The sequence below is a fragment of the Heterodontus francisci genome, chromosome 5 (genome assembly GCF_036365525.1).
Source record: "Heterodontus francisci isolate sHetFra1 chromosome 5, sHetFra1.hap1, whole genome shotgun sequence".
In the NCBI taxonomy this organism is placed as follows: Eukaryota; Metazoa; Chordata; class Chondrichthyes; order Heterodontiformes; family Heterodontidae; genus Heterodontus; species Heterodontus francisci.
Genome location: NC_090375.1, coordinates 6,699,089 through 6,722,731, shown reverse-complemented (window position 1 = coordinate 6,722,731; position 23,643 = coordinate 6,699,089). Strand labels below are relative to the sequence as shown.

General features: G+C 45.2%; 1 protein-coding gene across 4 annotated transcripts in view; it reads left to right on the top strand.

Moving 5' to 3' along the window:
- The window catches only part of atg9b (autophagy related 9B), a 175,859-nt gene that overhangs the window by 50,621 nt on the left and 101,595 nt on the right, over positions 1-23,643 (top strand). For all 4 annotated transcript variants that reach the window (XM_068031055.1, XM_068031056.1, XM_068031054.1 and 1 more), the window contains exons 4-5: positions 6,610-6,672; positions 18,719-18,883. In XM_068031055.1, coding sequence (XP_067887156.1) covers positions 6,610-6,672; positions 18,719-18,883 — 228 coding nt within the window. The remainder of the gene's footprint in view (positions 1-6,609; positions 6,673-18,718; positions 18,884-23,643) is intronic.

The window sequence follows — 23,643 nt, the reverse complement described above, 5'->3', positions numbered from 1 at the left end:
AGAATATAAGAGCAGGGAGGTTATGATGGAGCTGTATAAAATACGAGTTAGGACACAGCTGAAGTACTTTGTACAGTTCTGGGCACCACACATTCGGAAGGATGTGATTGCACTGGAGAGGGTGCAGAGGAGATTCACCAGGATGTTGCCTGGGCTGGAGCATTTCAGCTATGAAGAGAGACTGAAAAGGCTTGGGTTGTTTTCGTTAGAGCAGAGAAGGCTGAGGGGGGACATGATTAAGGTATTGAAAATTATGAGGGGCATTGATAGGTTAGATAGGAAGAAACTTTTTCCCTTAGCGGAGGGGTCAATAACCAGGGGGCATAGATTTAAGGGAAAGGGCAGGAGGTTTAGAGGGGATTCGAGGAAATCTTTTTTCACTCAGAGGGTGGTTGGAATCTGGAATACACTGTCTAAAGGGGTGGTAGAGGCAGGAACCCTCACGACATTTAAGAAGTATTTAGATGAGCACTTGAAAAGCCATAGTGCACAAGGCTACGGGCCAAGCGCTGGAAAATGGGACGAGAATAGTTAGGTGTTTGATGGCCGGCACAGACACAATGGGCCGAAGGGCATGTTTCTGTGCTGTATAACTCTAAGACTCTATGACGGAGGTTGAGGGGGGACCAGATTGAGGTGTACAAAATCATGAGAGGTATAGACAGGGTGGATAGCAAGAAGCTTTTTCCCAGAGTGGGGGATTCAATTACTAGGGGTCATGAGTTCAAAATGAGAGGGGAAAAGTTTAGGGGGGATATGCGTGGAAAGTTCTTTACGCAGAGGGTGGTGGGTGCCTGGAACGCGTTACCAGCGGAGGTGGTAGACGCAGGCACGATAGCGTCTTTTAAGATGTATCGAGCCAGTTACATGAATGGGCAGGAAGCAAAGAGATACAGACCCTTAGAAAATAGGCGACATGTTTAGATAGAGGATCTGGATCGGCGCAGGCTTGGAGGGCCGAAGGGCCTGTTCCTGTGCTGTAATTTTCTTTGTTCTTTGACTCTAATACCAGGTCTAGTATAGCCTGTTCTCTGGTTGGCTCCAGAACATATTGTTCCAAGAAACTATCCCGAAAACGTTCTATGTACTCCTCATCTAGGCTACCTTTGCCCATCTGATTTTTCCAGTCCATTTGTAGGTTGAAATCCCCCATAATTATCTCTCTACCTTTCTGACAAGCTGCCATTATTTCTTCCTTTATACCCTGTCCTACAGTGTGGTTAATGTCATGTGGCCTGTACACCACTCCCACAAGTGACTTCTTGCCTTTATGATTGCTCAGCTCTACCCAAAATGCTTCTATATCCTGGTCTCCTGAAGTTAGGTCATCCCTCGCTATTGTGCTAATACCATCATTAATTAACAGAGCCACCCCTCCACCTTTTCCTAGCTTTCTGTCCTTCCTAAATGCCATGTACCCTTCAATATTCAGGTACTAATCTATGTCATCCTGCAACCATGTCTCTGTAATGGCTATCAGATCATATTTATTTTTATTTGCACTCTCAGTTCATCTGTTTTCTTTCGAATGCTACGTGCATTTAGTTGTGTCCTTTTTATTATTTTTGTAACTTATAGCCTTATCTGTTGACTTACTCTTAGATTTGTACGCTCTGTCCGTTCCTTTCACAGTGTATCATTTCCCATATTTATACTTTTCTCTCTTGCCTTGTCTGTACTCCTTGATTTACCATATCTTCCCAAATTTGATCCCTTGCCCCGCTATTCAGTTTTAAACCCTCTCTAGTTATGCAGCTCGCTAGAACACCAGCCCCAGCATGGTTCACGTGTAGACCTTCCCAACTGTGCAGCCACCACTTTCCCCAGTACTGGTGCCAGTGCCCCACAAACCAGAACCCACTACTACCACACCAGTCTTTGGAATTCTCTTTCCCAGAGCGCAGTGGAGACTGGGTCATTGAACACATTCAAGGCAGTTTTAGACAGATTTTTGATCTACGAGGGAGTCCGGGTTATGGGGGGCAGGCAGGATAGTGGAGTTAAGGCCCCCAACAGATTAGCCATCAGATTAAATGGAGGACCAGGCACAATGGACCGAATGGCCTACTGCTGCTCCTATTTTTTAGGTTCTTAATCATCTCAGCTCCAGGACATCACTGCAGGAGTTCCTCAGGGTAGTGTCCAAGGCCCAACCATCTTCAGATGCTTCCTCAACGACCTTCCCTCCATCATAAGGTCAGAAGTGAAGATGTTCGCTAATAATTACTGGACAAATTTTTGGAGCTGTGGGCTGACAAATCCCTGGGTCCTGATGGACTTCATCCTTGGGTGTTAAAAGAAGTGGCTCGTGAGATAGTTGATGCGTTAGTTTTATTTTTCCGAAATTCCCTAGATTCAGGGAAGGTTCCACTGGACATGAAAATACTGAATGTAACTCCTTTATTCAAAAAGGGATGGAGACAGAAAGCAGGAAACTACAGGCCAGTTAGCTTAACATCTGTCTTAGGGAAAATATTAGAAGCTATTATTAATGATGTTATAGCAGGGCATTTACAAAGATTCAAGGTAATCAGGCAGAGTCAACATGGTTTTGTTAAAGGGAAATCATGTTTAACTAATTCCTTGGAGTCCTTTGAGGGAGTTGCATGTGCTGTGGATGAAGGGGAACCAAGAAGTTGCATGTGCTGTGGATGAAGGGGAACCATTGAATGTATTGTACTTAGATTTCCAGAAGGCATTTGATAAGGTGCCACATCAACAGTTATTGCAAAAAAATAAAAGCTTATGGTTTAGGGGGTAGCATATTAGCATGGATAGAAGATTGGCTAGCTAACAGGAAGCAGAGAGTAGGCATAAATGGGGAATTTTCAGGTTGGCAAGATGTAACGAGTGCTGTGCCACAGGGATCTGTGCTGGGGCCTCAACCTTTTACAATTTATATCAATGTCTTGGGTGAAAGGACCGAAGGAATGGTTGCTAAAGAAAGAAAATGTTGTCGGGGAGAATACTGAGATTCAGGCTACTAGGCTAGATGGGATTGAGGTTCACAAGGAGGAGGTGTTATCAATTTTGGAAAGTGTGAAAATAGATAAGTCCCCTGGGCCAGATGGGATTTATCCTAGGATTCTCTGGGAAGCCAGGGAGGAGATTGCAGAGCCTTTGTCCTTGATCTTTATGTCGTCATTGTTGACAGGAATAGTGCCGGAAGACTGGAGGATAGCAAATGTTGTCCCCTTGTTCAAGAAGGGGAGTAGAGACAGCCCTGGTAATTATAGACCTGTGAGCCTTACTTCGGTTGTGGGTAAAATGTTGGAAAAGGTTATAAGAGACAGGATTTATAATCATCTTGAAAAGAATAAGTTCATTAACGATAGTCAGCACGGTTTTGTGACGGGTAGGTCGTGCCTCACAAACCTTATTGAGTTTTTCGAGAAGGTGACCAAACAGGTGGATGAGGGTAAAGCAGTGGATGTGGTGTATATGGATTTCAGTAAGGCGTTTGATAAGGTTCCCCACGGTAGGCTATTGCAGAAAATACGGAAGTATGGGGTTGAAGGTGATTTAGAGCTTTGGATCAGAAATTGGCTAGCTGAAAGAAGACAGAGGGTGGTGGTTGATGGCAAATGTTCATCCTGGAGTTTAGTTACTAGTGGTGTACCGCAAGGATCTGTTTTGGGGCCACTGCTGTTTGTTATTTTTATAAATGACCTGGAAGAGGGTGTAGAGGGGTAGGTTAGTAAATTTGCGGATGACACTAAGGTCGGTGGAGTTGTGGATAGTGCCGAAGGATGTTGCAGGGTACAGAGGGACATAGATAGGCTGCAGAGCTGGGCTGAGAGATGGCAAATGGAGTTTAATGCGGAGAAGTGCGAGGTGATTCACTTTGGAAGGAGTAACAGGAATGCAGAGTACTGGGCTAATGGGAAGATTCTTGGTAGTGTAGATGAACAGAGAGATCTTGGTGTCCAGGTACATAAATCCCTGAAGGTTGCTACCCAGGTTAATAGGGCTGTTAAGAAGGCATATGGTGTGTTAGCTTTTATTAGTAGGGGGATCGAGTTTCGGAGCCACGAGGTCATGCTGCAGCTGTATAAAACTCTGGTGAGACCGCACCTGGAGTATTGCGTGCAGTTCTGGTCACCGCATTATAGGAAGGATGTGGAAGCTTTGGAAAGGGTGCAGAGGAGATTTACTAGGATGTTGCCTGGTATGGAGGGAAGGTCTTACGAGGAAAGGCTGAGGGACTTGAGGTTGTTTTCGTTGGAGAGAAGGAGGAGGAGAGGTGACTTAATAGAGACATATAAGATAATCAGAGGGTTAGATAGGGTGGATAGTGAGAGTCTTTTTCCTCGGATGGTGATGGCAAACACGAGGGGACATAGCTTTAAGTTGAGGGGTGATAGATATAGGACAGATGTCAGAGGTAGTTTCTTTACACAGAGAGTAGTAGGGGCGTGGAACGGCCTGCCTGCAGCAGTAGTAGACTCGCCAACTTTAAGGGCATTTAAGTGGTCATTGGATAGACATATGGATGAAAATGGAATAGTGTAGGTCAGATGGTTTCACAGGTCGGCGCAACATCGAGGGCCGAAGGGCCTGTACTGCGCTGTATTGTTCTAACATTCTAACATTCTATCTAAATGGTGAGAGATTGCAGAGCTGAGATACAGAGGGATCTGGGTGTCCTTGTGCATGAATTGCAAAAAGTTAGTCTGCAGGTACAGCACATAATTAGGAAAGCTAATATAATGCCATTGTTTATTGTGAGGGGAATTGAATACAAAAGTAGGGAGGTTATGCTTCAACTATACAAGGCATTGGTGAGACCACATCTGGAATACTGCGTACAGTATTGGTCTCCTTATTTAAGGAAGGATGTAAATGCTTTGGAAGCAGTTTGGAGTAGGTTTTCTAGACTGATATCTGGAATGGGCAGGCTATATTATGAGGAAAGATTGCACAGGCTCGGCTTGTATCCGCTGGAATTTAGAAGAGTAAGAGACGACTTGATTGAAACATAAAAGATCCTGAGGGATCTTGACAGGGTGGATGTGGAAATGATGTTTCATCTTGTGGGACAATCTAGAACTAGGGGTCACTATTTAAAAATAAGGGGTCGCCTATTTAAGACAAAGATGAGGAGAAATTTTTTCTCTGAGGGTCATGAGTCTTTGGAATTCTCTTCCTCAAAAGGCGGTGGAAGCGGAGTCTTTGAATATGTTTAAGGCAGAGATAGATAGATTCTTGATAAGCAAGGGGGTAAAAGATTATCGGGGGTATGTGGTAATGTGGAGTAATCAGTTCAGCCATGAACTTATTGAATGGCAGAGCAGGCTCGAAGGGCCGAGTGGCCTTCTCCTGCCGCTAATTCGTATGTATGTATGTACGTATGTAATTGCACAGTGTTCTGTACTATTTGCAACTCCTCAAATACTGAAGCAGTCCATGTCCATATGCAGCAAGACGTGGACAGCATTCAGGCTTGGGCTGATATGTGGCAAGTAACATTCATGCCGCACAGGTGCCAGGCAATGACCATCTCCAACAAGAGTGAATGTAACCATCTGCCCTTGGCAGCATTACCGTTGCTGAAACCCCCACCATCAACATCCTGAGGGTTACCATTGACTATAAACTGAACTGGACCAGCCACATAAATACTGTAGCTACAAGAGCAGATCAGAGGCTGGGAATTCTGCGATGAGTAACTCACCTCCTGACTCCCCAACGCGAGTCCACTATCTATAAGGCACAAGTCAGGAGTGTGATGGAATACTCTCCACTTGCTGTGCCTTCGCTATCACTGAGTTAAAAGCCTGGAACTCCCTCCCAAACAGCACTGAGGGTGTACCTGCACCAGATGGACTGCAGCGTTTCAAGAAGGTAGCTCACCACCACTTTCTCAAGGGCAGTTAGGGATGGTAACAAATGCTGGCCTTGCCAGTGACGCATGCAACCCTTGAAAGAATTTTTTAAAAACTTGGTATTCTGCAGCGAGTAGCTCCCCAAAGCACCTCCAACAGTCACAAGGCACAAGTCAGAAATGTGATGGAACTGTCTGGATGCGTTCAGGCTAAAACAACATTCAGAAGCTCAACATCATCTAGGGCAAAGCAGCCCACTTGCTTAGCACCACGTCCGCCACCTTAAACATTCATTCCCTCCACTACCAGCACACTGTAGCTGCAGTGTGTATCATCTATAAGATGCACTGCAGCAACTCATCGAGGCTCCTTCAATACCACCTTCCAAATCCGCAACCTCTCCTACCTAGAAGGACAAGGACAGCAGGGTTCGCCACCACCTGCAAGTTCCCCTCCAAGTCTCGCAGCATCCTGACTTGGAACTATGTTTCCGTTCCTTCATTATCGCTGTATGAAAATCCTGGAACTCTTTACCTAAACACCACTGTGGGAGTACCTATCTCACCCGGGCTGCTGCAGTTTAAGAAGGTATCTCACCACCACTAGCAACTAGAGATGTGCAATAAATGCTGGCCTACCCAGCAATGTCCACCTCCTGGGAATTAATATTTTAAAATCTACCGTAGCATATTATACAATGAGGTGCCTCCGGAGGGTAGGGGACTGCAGCGTCTGCGGATCAACTGCCACTGCGCTAAGGTGTCCCTTAACTTATTATCCACATCTACCACTTCCACCAGAAGAATGGCTTTGCCTGCATGATGCTCTCTGAATTCTTCGAGTTGGTGTAAGTATGATCTTAATATTGAGACCCTTACTCTCTTGGACAAAAGACAAATATTGTGAATAAGGTGTATTCGGACAGTTAGATACTGAATAAAGCTCCCTCTATACTGTCCTGTTCAACATTCTCCGGACAGGTACAGCACAGGATAGATACATACTAAAGCTCCCATACACTGTCCCATTGAACACCCCCAGGACAGGTACAGCACGGGATAGATGTAGCATAAAGCTCCTGCTAGGTTGTATGAATTAAAATACTGGAACAAACTGAATGAATTGCATGTGTGAATTCAACTTGGAGGTTATGGATGGTAGCCATGACTGAGAAATGGCAACTAGATGGCCAGGACTAGGGCAAGAAAAGAGAGTTTCATTTATGTAGCCCCTTTCATAACCTCGGGAGCTCCCAAAGGGTTTTACAGTCTATTTGATACTTTTTGAAGTATAATCACTATTTTAAGAAACAGGGCAGCCAATTTGTGCGCAGCAAGCTCCCACAAACAGTAATGTGATTATGAGCAGATAATTTTTTGGGGATGTTGATTGAGTGATAAATATTTGTCAGGACACTGGGGATGACTCCCCTGCTTATCTCCAAAATCGTGCTGTGGTATCTTTTACGTCCACCTGAGAGGGCAGATGAGACCTTGATTTAACGTCTCACCTGAAAGTTGACACCTCTGACACTGCGGCACTTCTTCAGTACTGCATTAAACTGGCAGCTTAAGGGGCAGTCACACTGCTGGGAGTGTACTATAGACCCCCAAACAGTCAGAGGGACATAGAAGGGCAAATATGTAGGCACATCTCTGAGAAGTGCAAGAACAATAGGGCAGTAATAGTAGGGGATTTTAACCATCGCAATATTAAATGGGATAGTTTTAGTGTGAAAGGAATTGAGGGAGCAGAATTCTTGAGGTGCATTCAGGAGAACTTTTTTTAGCCACTATGTAGCAAGTCCAACAAGAGAGGGTGCAGTTTTAGACTTAGTTTTAGGAAATGAAGATGGGCAGGTGGAAGGGGTGGCAGTGGGAGAGCATTTTAGTGGGAGTGATCATAATTCAGTCAGTTTTAACATAATTATGGAAAAGGACAGAGAGCAGGAATTAGAGTTCGCACTTGGGGCAAGGCCTATCTTACTAAACTGAGGAGTTATTTAGTGAAAGTGGACTGAAAACAGCTGCTTGAAGGTAAATCAGTGTCAGAGCAGTGGGAGGCATTCAAAGGAGAGATTCAAGGGGTTCAGGGAAACCAACAGGGAAAAAGGGTGGGATGGCCAAATCTAGAGCACCATGGATGTCAAACAGCTTACAGGGTAAGGTAAGGCAGAAAAGGAAAGCTTATGCCTGACACCAAGAACACAATACTACAGAAAGCCGCAAGGAGTATAGAAAGTGGAGGCATGAAATCAAAAAGGAAAATCAGAAAGCAAAGAGAGGGCATGAAAGAATATTGGCAAGCAAAATCAAGGTGAACCCAAAGATGTTTTATCAATACATTATGAGTATGAGGATAACTAAGGAGAGAGTAGGGCCCATAAAAGACCAGAAAGGTAACTTAGGTGTAGGGGTGGAAAATGTTAGTATAGTTCTTAATGAATACTTTACATCTGTCTTCACAAAAGAGGGGGACGATGCAGATATTGTAGTCAAGGAAGACGGGTGTGAAGTATTGGATGTGATGAACAGAGGGTGGGAGGAAGTATTAATGGGATTAGCATCCTTGAAAGTTGATAAATCACCAGGGCCGGATGAAATGTACCACAGGCTGCTAATAGAAGCAAGAGAGGAAATAGCAGAGGGTCTGACCATCATTTTCCAGTCCTCACTGGATACAGATGTGGTGCCGGAGGATTGGAGAATTGCTAACATTGTACCTCTGTTTAAAAAGGGAGTGAAGGATAGACCGAATAATTACAGGCCAGTCAGTCTAACCTCCGTAGTGGGCAAATTATTGGAATCTATTCTGAGAGACAGGATAAACTGTCACTTGGAAAGGCACAGGTTAATCAAGGATAGTCAGCATGGATTTTTTTAAGCGAAGATCTTGTTTGACCAACCTGATCAAATTTTTTGAAGAAGTAACAAGGAAGATAGATGAGGGTAGTGCAGTTGATGTGGTCTACATGGATTTTAGCAAGGCTTTTGACAAGGTCCCACATGGCAAACTGGTTTAAAAAAATAAATCCCATGGGATCCAGGGAAATGCAGCAAGGTGGATAGAAAATTGGCTCAGTGGCAGGAAACAAAGGGTAATTGTTGACGGGTGTTTTTGCAACTGGAAAGCTGTTTCCAGTGGTGTTTCGCAGGGCTCAGTACTGGGTCCCTTGTTTTTTGTGATATATATTAATGATTTGGACGTAAATGTAGGGGCATGATCAAGAAGTTCGCAGACAACACAAAGATTGGCCGTGTGGCTGATAGCGAGGAGGATAGCTGTAGGCTGCAGGAAGATATTGATGGACTGGTCAGGTGGGCAGAAAAGTGGCAAATGGAATTCAACCCAGAGAAGTGTGAGGTGATGCATTTGGGGAGGTCAAACAAGGAAAAAGAATACACGATTAATTAGAAAATACTGAGAAGTGTAGAGGAAGTGAGGGACCTTGGAGTGAATGTCCACAGATCCCTGAAGGTAGCAGGGCAGGTCGATAAGGTGGCTAAGAAGGCATATGGAATCCTTTCCCTTATTAGCCGAGGTACAGAATATAAGAGCAGGGAGGTTATGCTGGAACTGTATAACTCATTGGTTAGGCCACAACTTGAGTACTGTGTGCAGTTCTGGTCACCTCATTACAGAAAGGATGTAATTGCACTCAAGAGGGTACAGAGGAGATTTACGAGAATGTTGTCGGGACTGGAAAAATGCAGCTATGAGGAATGATTGGATAGGCTGGGGTTGTTCTTGGAGCAAAGAAGGCTGAGGGGAGATTTGATGGAAAGATACAAAATTGTGAGGGGCCTGGATAGAGTGGATGGGAAGGGCCTATTTACCTCAGCAGGAAGGTCAGTGATGAGGGGATATAGATTTAAAGTGATTGGTAGAAAGATTAGAGGGGGAATGAAGAAAGATTTTTTCACCCAGAGGGTGGTGGAGATCTGGAACTCTGCCTGAAAGGGTAGTGGAGGCAGAGACCCTCAACTCATTTAAAAGATGTCCTGCAGGGCTATGGACCAAATGCTGGAGTGGGATTGGGCTGAGTGGCTCGTTTTTCAGCCGGCGCAGACGCAATGGACCAAGTGGCCTCTTTCTGTGCCGTAAACTTTATTTCCAGCGTAGATTTTGTGCTCAAGTCTATGGAATGATCTTGAACTCACAACTTTGTAACTCAGACGTGAGTGTACTAGCAGCTGAGCCATGGCTGACGACTGGGAGCTGAATACACCAGGTTATAAGGTCTACAGGAAGGATAGGGAATTGAGAAGAAGGGGAGGAGGAGCCTCAGTGATTAAGGATGAAAACACTTCAATGATGAGTGTTTATAGCAAGTGGTAAGCAGGCAGTGGTGATTTTATTGGTAGAATTAAGAAATAGTAAAGGATTTAAGACTCTAATAGGAGTTCTGCATTGGACCCCTGGTAGCAACTGTGAAGTGGAAGAATGTATAAATGCAGAGATTAGACAAGCATGTAGTAAAAGTAGTGGTTTTAATGGAGGATTTTAGCTTCCATGTAGTATGGGAGAAGCAGACGAGCTCATGGGTGGCGCAGTGGTTAGCACCGCAGCCTCACAGCTCCAGCGACCCGGGTTCAATTCTGGGTACTGCCCGTGTGGAGTTTGCAAGTTCTCCCTGTGTCTGCATGGGTTTTCTCCGGGTGCTCCGGTTTCCTCCCACAGCCAAAAGACTTGCAGGTTGGTAGGTAAATTGGACATTATAAATTGCCCCTAGTATAGGTAGGTGGTAGGGAAATATAGGGACAGGTGGGGATGTGGTAGGAATATGGAATTAGTGTAGGATTAGTATAAATGGGTGGTTGATGGCCGGCACCGACTCGGTGGGCCGAAGGGCCTGTTTCAGTGCTGTATCTCTGAACTAAACTAAACTAAAAAAAGGTAGTGAATTCCATGACCGTTCAGAATAGTTTTCTGCAACGATATCCCCTATAACCAACAAGGAGTCAGGCAAATTAGATTTAGTATTCAATAATGAGCCAGATTTATTTAACAGCCGAATGGTGCATGGACATTTATCGGTTGTATGATCAAGTTTCTGTTTGAAAGTGAGAAACAGCTACTAAGATTTTAGATTTAGGTCAGGCTGATCTCAATGGAATGAGATCAAGACTGTCTGCAGTAAACTGGACAAATCTGTTCATGTGTAAAATAATAGCAGATCAGCGGGAGGGGTTCCAACTAGAATTTCATGTGGTATAGAACTAGTTTTTATTCCTAAGGGATACGAGTTTTACTTGCCAAAAAATATAGCCATGGGCAACTGAAGAGGTAAGAGACAACATAAAACTAAGAGAAAAAGCATAGAAGAATGCAGGAAAACTAGTGCAGATCCTGGCAAATAGGAGAGATACAAATAACAGCAAAGAGTGACAAATCAGCATGCAAATAAACTTGTGAGGAATATCAGAAAGCTTTTACTATTTGGTGGTTGAGTAATGTGGGCCCCTTAAAACTGACTGGTGTTATAAATGACAATAAGAAAATGATGGACATGTTGAATAATTACTTTGCTTCAGTATCTACAGTAGAGCAAGAGGTCAGCATGCCAGACATCCAAAGGAAACTAATATTGAATCAAGGTCAGGGACTCACCAAAATTAACGTAAGCAAAATAACAGTAATGAAGAAAATAATGGCACTAAAGAATGACATGTCCAAGACCAGGTGATTTTCATTCCAGGATTTTAAAGGAATTCAGGAAGGACATTGCAGATGCTCTAACTGTAACCATCCAAAGTTCTCTTGATGTGGGAGCTGTTGCTTTAGGTTGGAAAACTGCACGCACCATTATTTTAAAAATGGTGAGGGAGAGTAACCAGAGAATTATAGGCCAGTTAGCCTAATATCTGTTGTCAGGAAATTCCTAGACTCTACATTAAGGATTGAGTGACTGAACACTTGAAAATTTTCAGCTGATTGGAGAAAGTCAGCATGGATTTATTAAAAAAAAAGGCTAATGGAATGTTGGCCTTTATATCTAGAGAGCTCGAATACAAGGGGGTAGAATACACACTTCAGCTATACAAAGTCCTGGTCAGACCCCACTGTATTCACTTCTGGGCATCACACCTCAGGAAGTATATTTTGGCCTTGGAAGGAATGCAGTGTAGATTTACCAGAATAATACCAAAGATTAAATTATGAGTACAGATTACACAAACTAGAATTGTATTTCCTGGAATTTAGAAGATTAAGGAGAGATTTCATCAAAGTTCATTAAGGGAATGTTACAACCAGGTGAGAAAGGTGTCTAGGGATCTTTCTCAGCCTTCACCTGGTCTTATTGTAACAGGGTTTAATTTTAAACATACTGTTTTGAGCTCCCCCTTTGGTGAATCCTTGTTTACCGCTTTCCAATTATAAGGCAAAGAAATGAGCACAAACAGGCCTCTTGGGTTTAAAGAAGAAAAGTGTAATTTATTAAAACTTAAACTCTAATTCGGTTAACGCCTATGGATACACACTGCGCCTGTATATGCGATACGCACATGCAAATAGAGACAGAAAAGAGCAGATGAGAAAATAAAGTTGAGAGCTTTGAGACAATATCAGAAGAGTTTCTTGTTACTGTGCTTCGAGCTCACTGTAGTCCTTTTGTAAGTGGTTCTTGCTTGTAGGTAATTCTTGCTTTTCATTGGGGCCCAGTATTCTTCTTTAAACCTTGTTCACTGTAGGAGACTTTTCTCTCTTGGGGTTCCTGTGTCCTCAATGGATTCCAAACCTGGTGAGGATGAGATGAGAGCAGACAGGAGTGAGGTCTTTTTCAGTCCAGGAGCAATCAGCTTTCTGAGTTTTAAAACTCTAGCAAGTTCAAATTCAAAAAAACTCCAACAGCCAGTTAGTCATGTAACTAAACTGGTCTGACCACATCTGTTTGTGTATTTGGCCATCTTAGCAGTTAACCTAGAATGTTAGCCTCTCCACCTTCAACGTCTGGTAATCAAATGTCCATTGTGGATTAAAGTGGAGCAGGGAGTGGCCCCTTTGTCCTTTCCAAGTACTGTCTGTTACTATACAAATATCTTTCCAGTCAAAGGTCTGGTGGTTTTTTTTTAAACAAGTTCTTTCTTTACTCCAGTAAGTTTAAAAATCAACGTTTATGTGGCGAAATATGAGTGCCTCATTTTTGGCAGGTGGGGGCCTGCATGACACCTCCACACCTAGAGGAATGAAATGCGGTTTGAGAGAAATATATGATGCAGAAAGAAAAACCATGCATTTCTCTCTTTCATTTCCATTCATTCATCAATCTTAAAGCCTATTAAAATTGTCTTTTCTGGGTGCCAGTGCTGTTTTAATTTCCCCTTTTTGGCATCCCAGTAATCATGTCGTTCTTTGGGGAAGCTTTTCTTCAGTTTGCCCATTGCCATGACTGCCCAGTGTTTTGTTCCTGTTGCGGTAATGTTTTTTCCAGGAGAGTTAGTAGTGGGCGGGTCTATCCTGAACTCTCTTTCAGTGCTTTGTTGAGTGGGGGAGGAATCTTAATTAATCTCCCCTTTGTTCTCTGGGACACTCCTACCTGCAGGTATATGTGCAAACTTCGACTAGGTGTGGCATCACCCTAACGGTTTCAGTGCCCCCTAGAGGTCTCTCTTTGTCTCTGCAGGTTCCTGTAAAGGCTGTTAGCAACTCTGTTGGGGTGCTTCTAGAGTCTGCATTTTCCGGGGTTGGCTGACCGGACAGTAGGGGCTTTGCATCCCGGATTCCTCCCAGACTTCCTTTAACCTGTCCTCTTGGTCACTTTTTTCCCTTCTCTTTCTAAACTTTTGCCAGCCATGTGCCTGCCTGTCCCCTTTTGTTCTCGGTGGAGGTCTCTTACGGTTCACTTGCCCTCTGCTGGAGGGTCCTCCTAACGCAGGTACAGGACTTAGGGGTGCAGGTTTCACTGTAGGTTGGGGTTTCCCCTCAACCTGGCACATGTGGCAATTCCTGCAGTACTCCACCACATCTTTGTGGAGTTTTGACCAGTCAAACTGCTGTCTTATGCGGGCTTTGGTCTTTCGTATACCGTCATGTACAACTACTGTAGTCTTTTGGGCCTGTCTTAATATTTCTATCCGGTACCTCTGTGGCACCTCTAACTGGTGAACCACTGTCCACTCCTTGCTCTCACGTCTGTGAGGGGAACTCCATTTCCTCATCAGTACCTCATTCTTTAAATAGTAGCAATCAGGGACTCCCTCTGCTTCACTTTCAGACTGAGCAGCCTGTGCTAACTCTCACAATACTGGGTCAGCTCGCTGAGCCTCTGCTAGGTAAAATCCATTTAATTCATTTCCCGGGTCTCCTAACTTTCCAAAGAAAGTCTCAGACTGACAGACCTGGTCATCTGCCTGCAGTGCTAATTCAGTCTACTCTGGGGGAGCTGGTTTGATCATGGCCTGATCCACTACGCATTCAGGGGAACTGCAGGGGACCGTCTCCTGCCACTGCCCTGTCTCTCTGACCTCCTGCGGTCTTTCTTTCACTACCGGGGGGGGGGCTACCACCTTCACCCCCCGCCAGATCATTACCTAGCAGCAGGTCAACCCCGTCCACAGGCAAACTAGTGACAATCCCTACGGTTGCCAGTCCCAAAACTAGGTCGCACTCCAGGCGCACCCAGTGTACAGGTACAGGGATACACTGCCCTCCAGTACCGTTCACCACCATTTTGGTGTTCACTGCACTCTCTGGTGGGAAAGGTCAGGCCTCTTCCCAGTAAAAGGGATCAAGTGGCCCCTGTGTATCACTATGGGCTTGCTTGCCCCATTCGAGGGGTATGGGGTTACTTTCCCTTCAGACACAAAACCCTGATAACCTTCAGGAATCCTATTAACTTTTCCTGCACTGGCCATAGTAAGCTTCCTGGGTTGCACTGCAGTTACTGCGGTCAAAGCCACAGCTTGTTCTGCTGGGCTCTCCATCAGGTTCCCATCTTCACTGAGCAGGTGTGCCCTACCGGTTTTCCCTTTAGTTTCCAGCAGTCAGCTTTAAATACCCTGCCTTATTACAATGGAAGCACACAGGTCTCCAGGTCTCACTCTTGTTCACAGCACCTTCGTTTTTGATGGGAGGAGGGCTCCCTGTGTCTCCTGCTTTCCTTTCTCTCCTCGGACTGCCTGGGCAGAGATCACCTTCCCACCCTTTGTCCTTTTTGGATTTGTGGGGGTAATTAGGAAAGGTTCTCCCCTGGGAAACCAACTTATAAATTAAAGCAAACTCATCAGCCAGAATTGCCGCTTGCCGGGCTCCGTGAACCTGTTGCTCCTCAACATGGGACTTTATTGAGAGTGGGAGAAAGTTTTTTTAAATTCCTCTAACAAGATTACTTCTCTGAGAGTCTCATAGCTGAACTGTACTTTAAGAGCCCTCAGCCACTGGTCAAAAGCCAGCTGCTTATTTCTCTCAAACTCCAGATAAGTTTGATTAGTTTGCTTTTTGAGGGTTCTAAATTTTTGGCGGTAGGCTTCAGGTACTCATTCATATGCCCCGAAGATAGCATTGTTGGTCAATTCATAATTTGATGAACTCTCATCTGGCAACAAGGAAAAAACCTCATGGGCTTTTCTAATTAACTTTCTTTGTACTAAAAGAGGCCAGGTCTCAGCTGGCCATTTAGCTGCCTTGCCAGTTTCTCGAAAGACACAAACAATGCTTCCACATCTTCCTCATTGAATTTTGGAATTAATTGAGCGAGTTTTAGCAATTTTGTATCCAGCCCTGAATTCTGCTCCTCCATATTCGCCATGCTTTCACTAGGGTTACTCTGTCGCCCCCTAGGTAACTCAAGCCACTTCAGCTCTCTTCGGATTCTTTCTGGAATATTCTTTCTCCTGCTTTCTCTCTCCCTCTCCCTCTTCCGTCTCTCTTTCTCCTGTCTTTCTGTTTCTTCACATTCCTTCTGGAAGGCTTTCTCTTTCTCCCTCTCCTGCCTCTCTCTCTCTCTTTCTCTCTTTCCTCTAATTCAAGTTTCCCCTGTTCCAGTTGTATCTTTGCTGATAATACCCTATCGGAGTCTGCTTCTGCTTCTTCAGATTCAAGGGAAAAATGGTGGCCCGCCAACCTTAGGAGTTCAGACTTCCTGGCCTTGCCACATATAGTGATCCCACACTGCTCAGCCAATTTTCTCAACTCCTCCATAGACGGTGCTTTTAACTTATCCCAAGTACTTCACCCTGGCTTGGGGAGCTACTGGCTTCAGTCACAGACATGTTAGTATTCAAGCACACACAACCACAAGAAAACCTGTATTGAAATTTGCTCTTTTTTGATTGGGAACAGTTTGGCTTCCCACTTCCAATTTCTCTCATTTGTCTTTGGGTAAAATCCCGGACACTAGCACCCAAATTTCTGTTACGACCAGGTGAGAAAGGTGTCTAGGGGTCTTTCTCAGCCTTCACCTGGTCTTATTGTAACGGGGTTTAATTTTAAACACTGTGTTTTGAGCTCCCCCTTTGGTGAATGCTTGTTCTCAGCTTTCCAATTATAAGGAAATGAGCACAAACAGGCTTTTTAGGTCTGAAGAAGAAAAGTGAAATTTATTAAAACTTGAACTCTAATTTGGTGCCCCACGCTAGCATGCATACGCGATACGCACATGCAAATAGAGACAGAAACGAGCAGAAGAAAAAATAAAATGGAGAGACTTGAGGCAATATCAGAAGAGTTTCTTGTTGCTGTGCTTCGAGCTCACTGTAGTCCTTTTTTAGGTAGTTCTTGCTTTTCATTGGGGCCCAGTATTCTTCTTAAATCTTGTTCACTGTAGGAGACTTTTCTCTCTCTTGGGGTTCCTGTGCTTTCAATGGATTCCAAAGCTGGTGAGGATGAGATGAGGGCAGATAGGAGAGAGGTCTTTACAGTCCAGGAACAAACAGCTTTCTGAGTTTTTAAAACTCTGTGGCAAGTTCAAATTCAAAAAAACTCCAACAGTCATGTGACTAAACTGGTCTGACCACGTCTGTTTGTGTGTTTGGCCATCTTAGCAGTTAACCTGAAATGCTAGCCTCTCCACCTGCAACGTCTGGTAATCAAAAGTCCATTGTGGATTAAATTGGAGCAGGGAGTGGCCCCTTTCTCCTTTCAAAGTACTGTCTGTTACTCTGTAAATGTCTTTCCAGTCAAGGGTCTCAAGCTTTTTAAAAAAAAAACAAGTTCTTTCTTTACTCCAGTAACAGTTTAAAAATCAATGTTGATGTGGCGAAATATGAGTGCCTCATTCTTGGCAGGTGGGGGCCTGCATGGCCGGAAACATAGGGTAGATAGAAAGAAACTATTTCTGCTGGTTGGAGAGTCCAAGACAAGGATCATAGCCTAAAAATTAGAGGCAAGTCTTACAGAAGTGAAATTAGGAAATACTTCTGCACGTTAAGTGTGGGACAAGTTTAGAACCCTCTACCGCAAAGGGCAGTTGATGCTGAGTCAATTGCTAGTTTTAAATCTGAGACTGATAGATTTTTGTAAAGTGTAAGGGATATGGGGCAAAGGTGGGGGGATGGATGTAGGTCAAAGCAGCCAGGATCTCATCACAGGTGGAACAGGCTCGAGGGGCTAAATAGCCTCCTCCTGTCCCTGTGCCCCTCTACACTGGTCCCATCAAACACTCCTAGGGCCTGGACAGCACTGGGGTTAGATACAGAGTAAAGCTCCCTCTACACTGTCCCCATCAAACACTCCCGGGACAGGTAAAGTACGGGGTTAGATACAGAGTAAAGCTCCCTCTACACTGTCCCCATCAAACACTCCCGGGACAGGTAAAGTACGGGGTTAGATACAGAGTAAAGCTCCCTCTACACTGGGCCCCATCAAACACTCCCAGGACAGGTACAGCCTGGGGTTAGATACAGAGTAAAGCTCCCTCTACACTGTCCCCATCAAACACTCCCAGGACAGGTACAGCACTGGGGTTGGCTGCTGCCCAAAGAAAAAAAAAAGGGGTTGGATACAAAGTAAAGCTCCCTCTACATTCTAACACATACCCTAGTGAGAGTCAGTGCTTTCAAAGAACAAAGAACAGTACAGCACAGGAACAGGCTATTTGGCCCTCCAAGCCTGCGCCGATCTTCATGCCTGTCTAAACTAAAACCTTCTGCACTTCCGGGGACCGTATCCCTCTATTCCCATCCCATTCATGGATTTGTCAAGATGCCTCTTAAACGTCGCTATCGTACCTGCTTCCACCACCTCCCCCGGCAGCAAGTTCCAGGCACTCACCACCCTCTGTGTAAAGAACTTGCCTCGCACATCCCCTCTAAACTTTGCCCCTCGCACCTTAACCCTATGTGCCCTAGCAACTGACTCTTCCACCCTGGGAAAAAGCTTCTGACTATCCACTCTGTCCATGCCGCTCATAACTTTGTAAACCTCTATCATGTCGCCCCTCCATCTCCGTCGTTCCAGTGAAAACAATCCGAGTTTATCCAACCTCTCCTCATAGCTAATGCCCTCCAGACCAGGCAACATCCTGGTAAACCTCTTCTGTACCCTCTCCAAAGCCTCCACATCCTTCTGGTAGTGTGGCGACCAGAATTGCACGCAATATTCTAAATGTGGCCCAACTAAGGTCCTGTACAGCTGCAACATGACTTGCCAATTTTTATACTCTATGCCCCCACCAATGAAGGCAAGCATGCCGTTTGCCTTCTTGACTACCTTATCCACCTGCGTTGCCACTTTCAGTGACCTGTGGACCTGTACGCCCAGATCTCTCTGTCTGTCAATACTCCTAAGGGTTCTGCCATTTACTGTATACTTCCCACCTGCATTAGACCTTCCAAAATGCATTACCTTTCAAGAGAGGTCAGAGGGGAATTAGAATCTAGGATTGGGAATGTTGGAAATGGTCTGTTGTTTTGTCTGACTCTCATGTCGAGCTCTCTCCCTCTCTTGTATTTCAGGCAGTTCTTATTTGTTGTTTTATTCACAACTTTCCTATTCAACTGCGTGGACTATGACGTGCTGTTTGCAAATAAGTTCATAAATCACACAGGCTCCAGCCACCCCGAGAGGAATAAAGTCACTCTGCCTGATGCGATTCTACCCACTGAGGAATGCACAACAAGGTGAGAGCCTGCCCTGGGCAGGGAGGGTGGGTAGGTGGATGGGGGAGGACCTGAACCAAACTGATACAGAAGCTCATCAAGCCCGTTAGTTTCTGTATCGTCCTGTAACCTGCTGTTGAAGTAACGTTTTAGGCTAATTACTGTTTAAATTATTTATATGCAAAAACGACAGGCTCTTCAGGCGACAGCAGGTACACAATGAAATGCAGAAACTGAGACGTTACAGTGGGAGAAGCGCGATTTCATTGTTATTTTCACAATAACAGCATCTTGGCCATGGCGTCCCATTGAAATGCACTGAGCGACATGAACTTCCTCTACTCGCATTGTGGCTATGAAGAAAACTCGCCACAGAAAGTTAAATGATCAAATTGTTAAAACTTATAAAGTTAAAAGTGCCAGTCAGCTTCTGAAAATTAACTATTACTTCAGGTTTTAATTGTTGAAGATCTTTTCAAAATTGACATTTCTATCTTTCTTGTCTCTCTCAATCTAATCTTTCTTCCCTTCTCTCTTTCTCGTTCTCTACCTGGGCGACATGAAGAAAAACTGTTTTTACGCAGCAAGTGTTTAGGATCTGGGATGCACTGCCTGAGAGTGTGGTGGAGGGAGGTTCAATGAATGTTTAGGATCTGGGATGCACTGCCTGAGAGTGTGGTGGAGGGAGGTTCAATGAGTGTTTAGGATCTGGGATGCACTGCCTGAGAGTGTGGTGGAGGGAGGTTCAATGAGTGTTTAGGATCTGGGATGCACTGCCTGAGAGTGTGGTGGAGGGAGGTTCAATGAGTGTTTAGGATCTGGGATGCACTGCCTGAGAGTGTGGTGAAGGGAGGTTCAATGAGTGTTTAGGATCTGGAATGCACTGCCTGAAAGTGTGGTGGAGGCAGGTTCAATGAGTGTTTAGGATCTGGGATGCACTGTCTGAAAGTGTGGTGGAGGCAGGTTCAATGAGTGGTTAGGATCTGGGATGCACTGCCTGAAAGTGTGGTGGAGGCAGGTTCAGTGAGTGGTTAGGATCTGGAATGCACTGCCTGAAAGTGTGGTGGAGGCAGGTTCAGTGAGTGGTTAGGATCTGGAATGCACTGCCTGAAAGTGTGGTGGAGGCAGGTTCAATGAGTGGTTAGGATCTGGGATGCACTGCCTGAAAGTGTGGTGGAGGCAGGTTCAGTGAGTGGTTAGGATCTGGGATGCACTGCCTGAGAGTGTGGTGGAGGGATGTTCAATGAGTGTTTAGGATCTGGGATGCACTGCCTGAAAGTGTGGTGGAGGCAGGTTCAGTGAGTGGTTAGGATCTGGAATGCACTGCCTGAGAGTGTGGTGGAGGCAGGTTCAGTGAGTGTTTAGGATCTGGAATGCACTGCCTGAGAGTGTGGTGGAGGGAGGTTCAATGAGTGTTTAGGATCTGGGATGCACTGCCTGAGAGTGTGGTGGAGGCAGGTTCAGTGAGTGTTTAGGATCTGGAATGCACTGCCTGAGAGTGTGGTGGAGGTAGGTTCAGTGAGTGGTTAGGATCTGGAATGCACTGTCTGAGAGTGTGGTGGAGGCAGGTTCAGTGAGTGTTTAGGATCTGGAATGCACTGCCTGAGAGTGTGGTGGAGGTAGGTTCAGTGAGTGTTTAGGATCTGGAATGCACTGCCTGAGAGTGTGGTGGAGGCTGATTCAATCAAGGCTTTCAAAAGGGAATTGGATAAGCACCTGAAGAGAGTGAATTTGCAGGGCTATGGGGAAAGGACAGGGGAGTGGGATTAGCTGAGTTGCTCTTGCAGAGAGCTGACATGTGCTCGATGGGCTGAATGGTCTGCTGTGCTGTAACCATTCTATGATTCCATGATTCCATGATTTGACATTGAATTCTCTCCTGAATGGCCTGGCTTTGATTTTTAAGGTTATGTCCCTTTGACTTAGACTCACACCAGTGGAAAAAGTTTCCACCTACCTACCTTACCAATTCCTCTCAAAATCCTAAAAACCTAAATCAAAGCACCCCTTAACCTTCTATATTATAGGGAATACAACCCTAGTTTATGTAATTTCTTGTTGCAGTTGAATTGGAGCCCTGGTGAATCTGTGCTGCACTCTTTCCAAGGCCAGTCTGTGGCCTAAGGTGCAGTGCCCAGAGCTTCTTTCTTTATTCATTCACAGTATGTGGGCGTCACTGGCAAGGCCAAAATTTATTGCCCATCCCTAATTTCCCTTGGGAAGGTGCTGTTGAGCTGCCTTCTTAAATCACTGCACTCTGTATGGTGAAGGTTCTCCACAGTGCTGTTAGGGAGAGAGTTCCAGGATTTTGACCCAGCGACACTGAAGTATCAGTGATATATTCCCAAGTCAGGATGGTGTGTAACTTGGCAGGGAACTTGCAGTTGATGCAGTTCCTGTTCTGCTGCTACCCTTGTCCTTCTTGGTGGGAGAGGTCACGGGTCTGGGAGGTGTTGTTGAAGAAGCTTTGGTGAGTTGCCACAGTGCAACTTGTATATGGTACACACTGCAGCCACAGTGCACCAGTGGTGAAGGGAGTGACTGTTTAAGGTGGTGGATGGGGTGCCAATCAAGTGGGCTGCTTTGTCTTGGATGGTGTCGAGCTTCCTGAGTGTTGTTGGAGCTGCACCCATCCAGGTAAGTGGAGAGTATTCCATCACACTCCTGACTTGTGCCTTGTAGATGGTGGACAAGCACTGGGGAGTCAAGGGGTAAGTAACTTGCTGCAGAACACCCAGCCTGTAAGCAAAGCATAGTGGACTAATATAAAAGCAAAATACTGCGGATGCTGGAAATCTGAAATAAAAACAAGAAATGCTGGAATCACTCAGCAGGTCTGGCAGCATCTGTGGAAAGAGAAGCAGAGTTAACGTTTCGGGTCACTGACCCTTCTTCGGAACTGACAAATATTAGAAAAGTCACAGATTATAAACAAGTGAGGTGGGGGTGGGGCAAGAGATAACAAAGGAGAAGGTGTAGATTGGACCAGGCCACATAGCTGACCAAAAGGTCACGGAGCAAAGGCAAACAATATGTTAATGGTGTGTTGAACTAATGGTGTGTGGACTAATAATCTGGAGATACGAGTTCAAAACCCGCCTCGGCAGTTTGTGAATTGAAATCAGTTAACTAAATAAATCTGGAATAAAAAGCTAGGATCAGTAATGTGACACAAAGCTATCGGATTGTCATCAATACCAACTGAAGGAAACCTGCTGTTCTAGCCTATATGTGATTCCAGACCCTTATCAATGTGGTTGACTCTTAACTGCCCTATAATATTAGCCTTGTAAGCCACTAAGGCAGCTCACCACCACCACCACCACCTCAAGGTCAATTAGGGATGCGTGGTGAATGAATAAAAAAGATGATTCTGGTCCAGTCAGTTTCTGGTTAATGTTGACCCCCCCCCCCCCATCCCCCCCTCCCCTGGATCCCAGGATGTTGATGATGGGGATTTGGATGATGGTAATCCCATTGAATGTCAAAGGGTGGTTGTTGTAAGTTGTCAAAGGAAGGTAGTTAGACTCTCTCTTGTTCATGATAGTCATGGTAGACAGTGAGTTCCGGGTCATTGCCAATCACTGCGTAAAAAAGTTCTTCCTCAGATTCCCCCTGCATCTCTTGCCCAAAACCGTCAATCTGTCTCCCCCAGTTCCTGTACCAGCGGCCAATGCAAACAGCTTTTCTTTGTCTACTTATCTAAACCTGTCATAATCTTGTTACACCTCTATCAAATCTCCTTTGATCCAAGGAGAACAACCCCAGCTTCTCCAACCTAACCTTGGACCTAAATTCCCTCATTCCTAGAACCATTCTGGTAAACCTCCCCTGCACCCTCTCAAGAACCCTCACACTTTCCTGAAATGTGATCAGAACTGGATGCAATGACTCCAGACCCACAGCAATGTACTTAACTGCCCCCTGAAATTGCCTAGCAAGCCACTCAGTTTTTCAAACTGCTACAGGAAAGTCGAGTAAGAATAAAACTGGACAGACCACCCGGCATTGACCTAGGCACTGGAACTGAATGAAGGTACACCCTGCCCAGTCAACCCTGCAAAGTCCTCCTCACTAACATCTGTGCACTTGTGCCTAAATTGGGAGAGCTATCCCACAGGTTAGTCAAGCAGCAGCCTGACATAGTCATATTCACTGAATCACGCCATAAAGCCAATGTCCCAGACTCCTCCATCACTATCCCTGGTATGTCCTGTCCCACCAGCAGGACAGACTCACCTGAGCCATGAGGGAGTTGCCCTGAGAGGCCTCAACATTGACCTCACTCCCTCAGCTGATGAATCAATACTCCTCCATTTTGAAAATAATTTGGAAGAAGCACACTGACGGTGGCAAGGGCACAGAATGTACTCTGGGTGGGGGACTTCAATGTCCATCACCAAGAGTGGCTCAGTGGCACCACTACTGACTGAGCTGGCCAAGTCCTGAGGGACATACTACCAGACTGGGTCTGCGGCAGGTGGTGAGAGAACCAACAAGGGGGGAGAAAAAACAAAGTGCTAGAAATACTCAGCAGGTCTGTCAGCATCTGTGGAGAAAGAAACTGAGTTAACGTTTCGGATCTGTGACCTTTCACAAGAACACAATAAATAGGAGCAGGAGTAGACCATATGGCCCATCGAGCCTGCTCCACCATTCAAAATTATCATGGCTGATCTTGGGATTCAATTTCACTTTCCCGCTCGCTCCCCATATCCCTTGATTCCCTCAGCGACCAAAAATCTCTCAATCTCAGCCTTAAATGTATTCAACGATGGAGC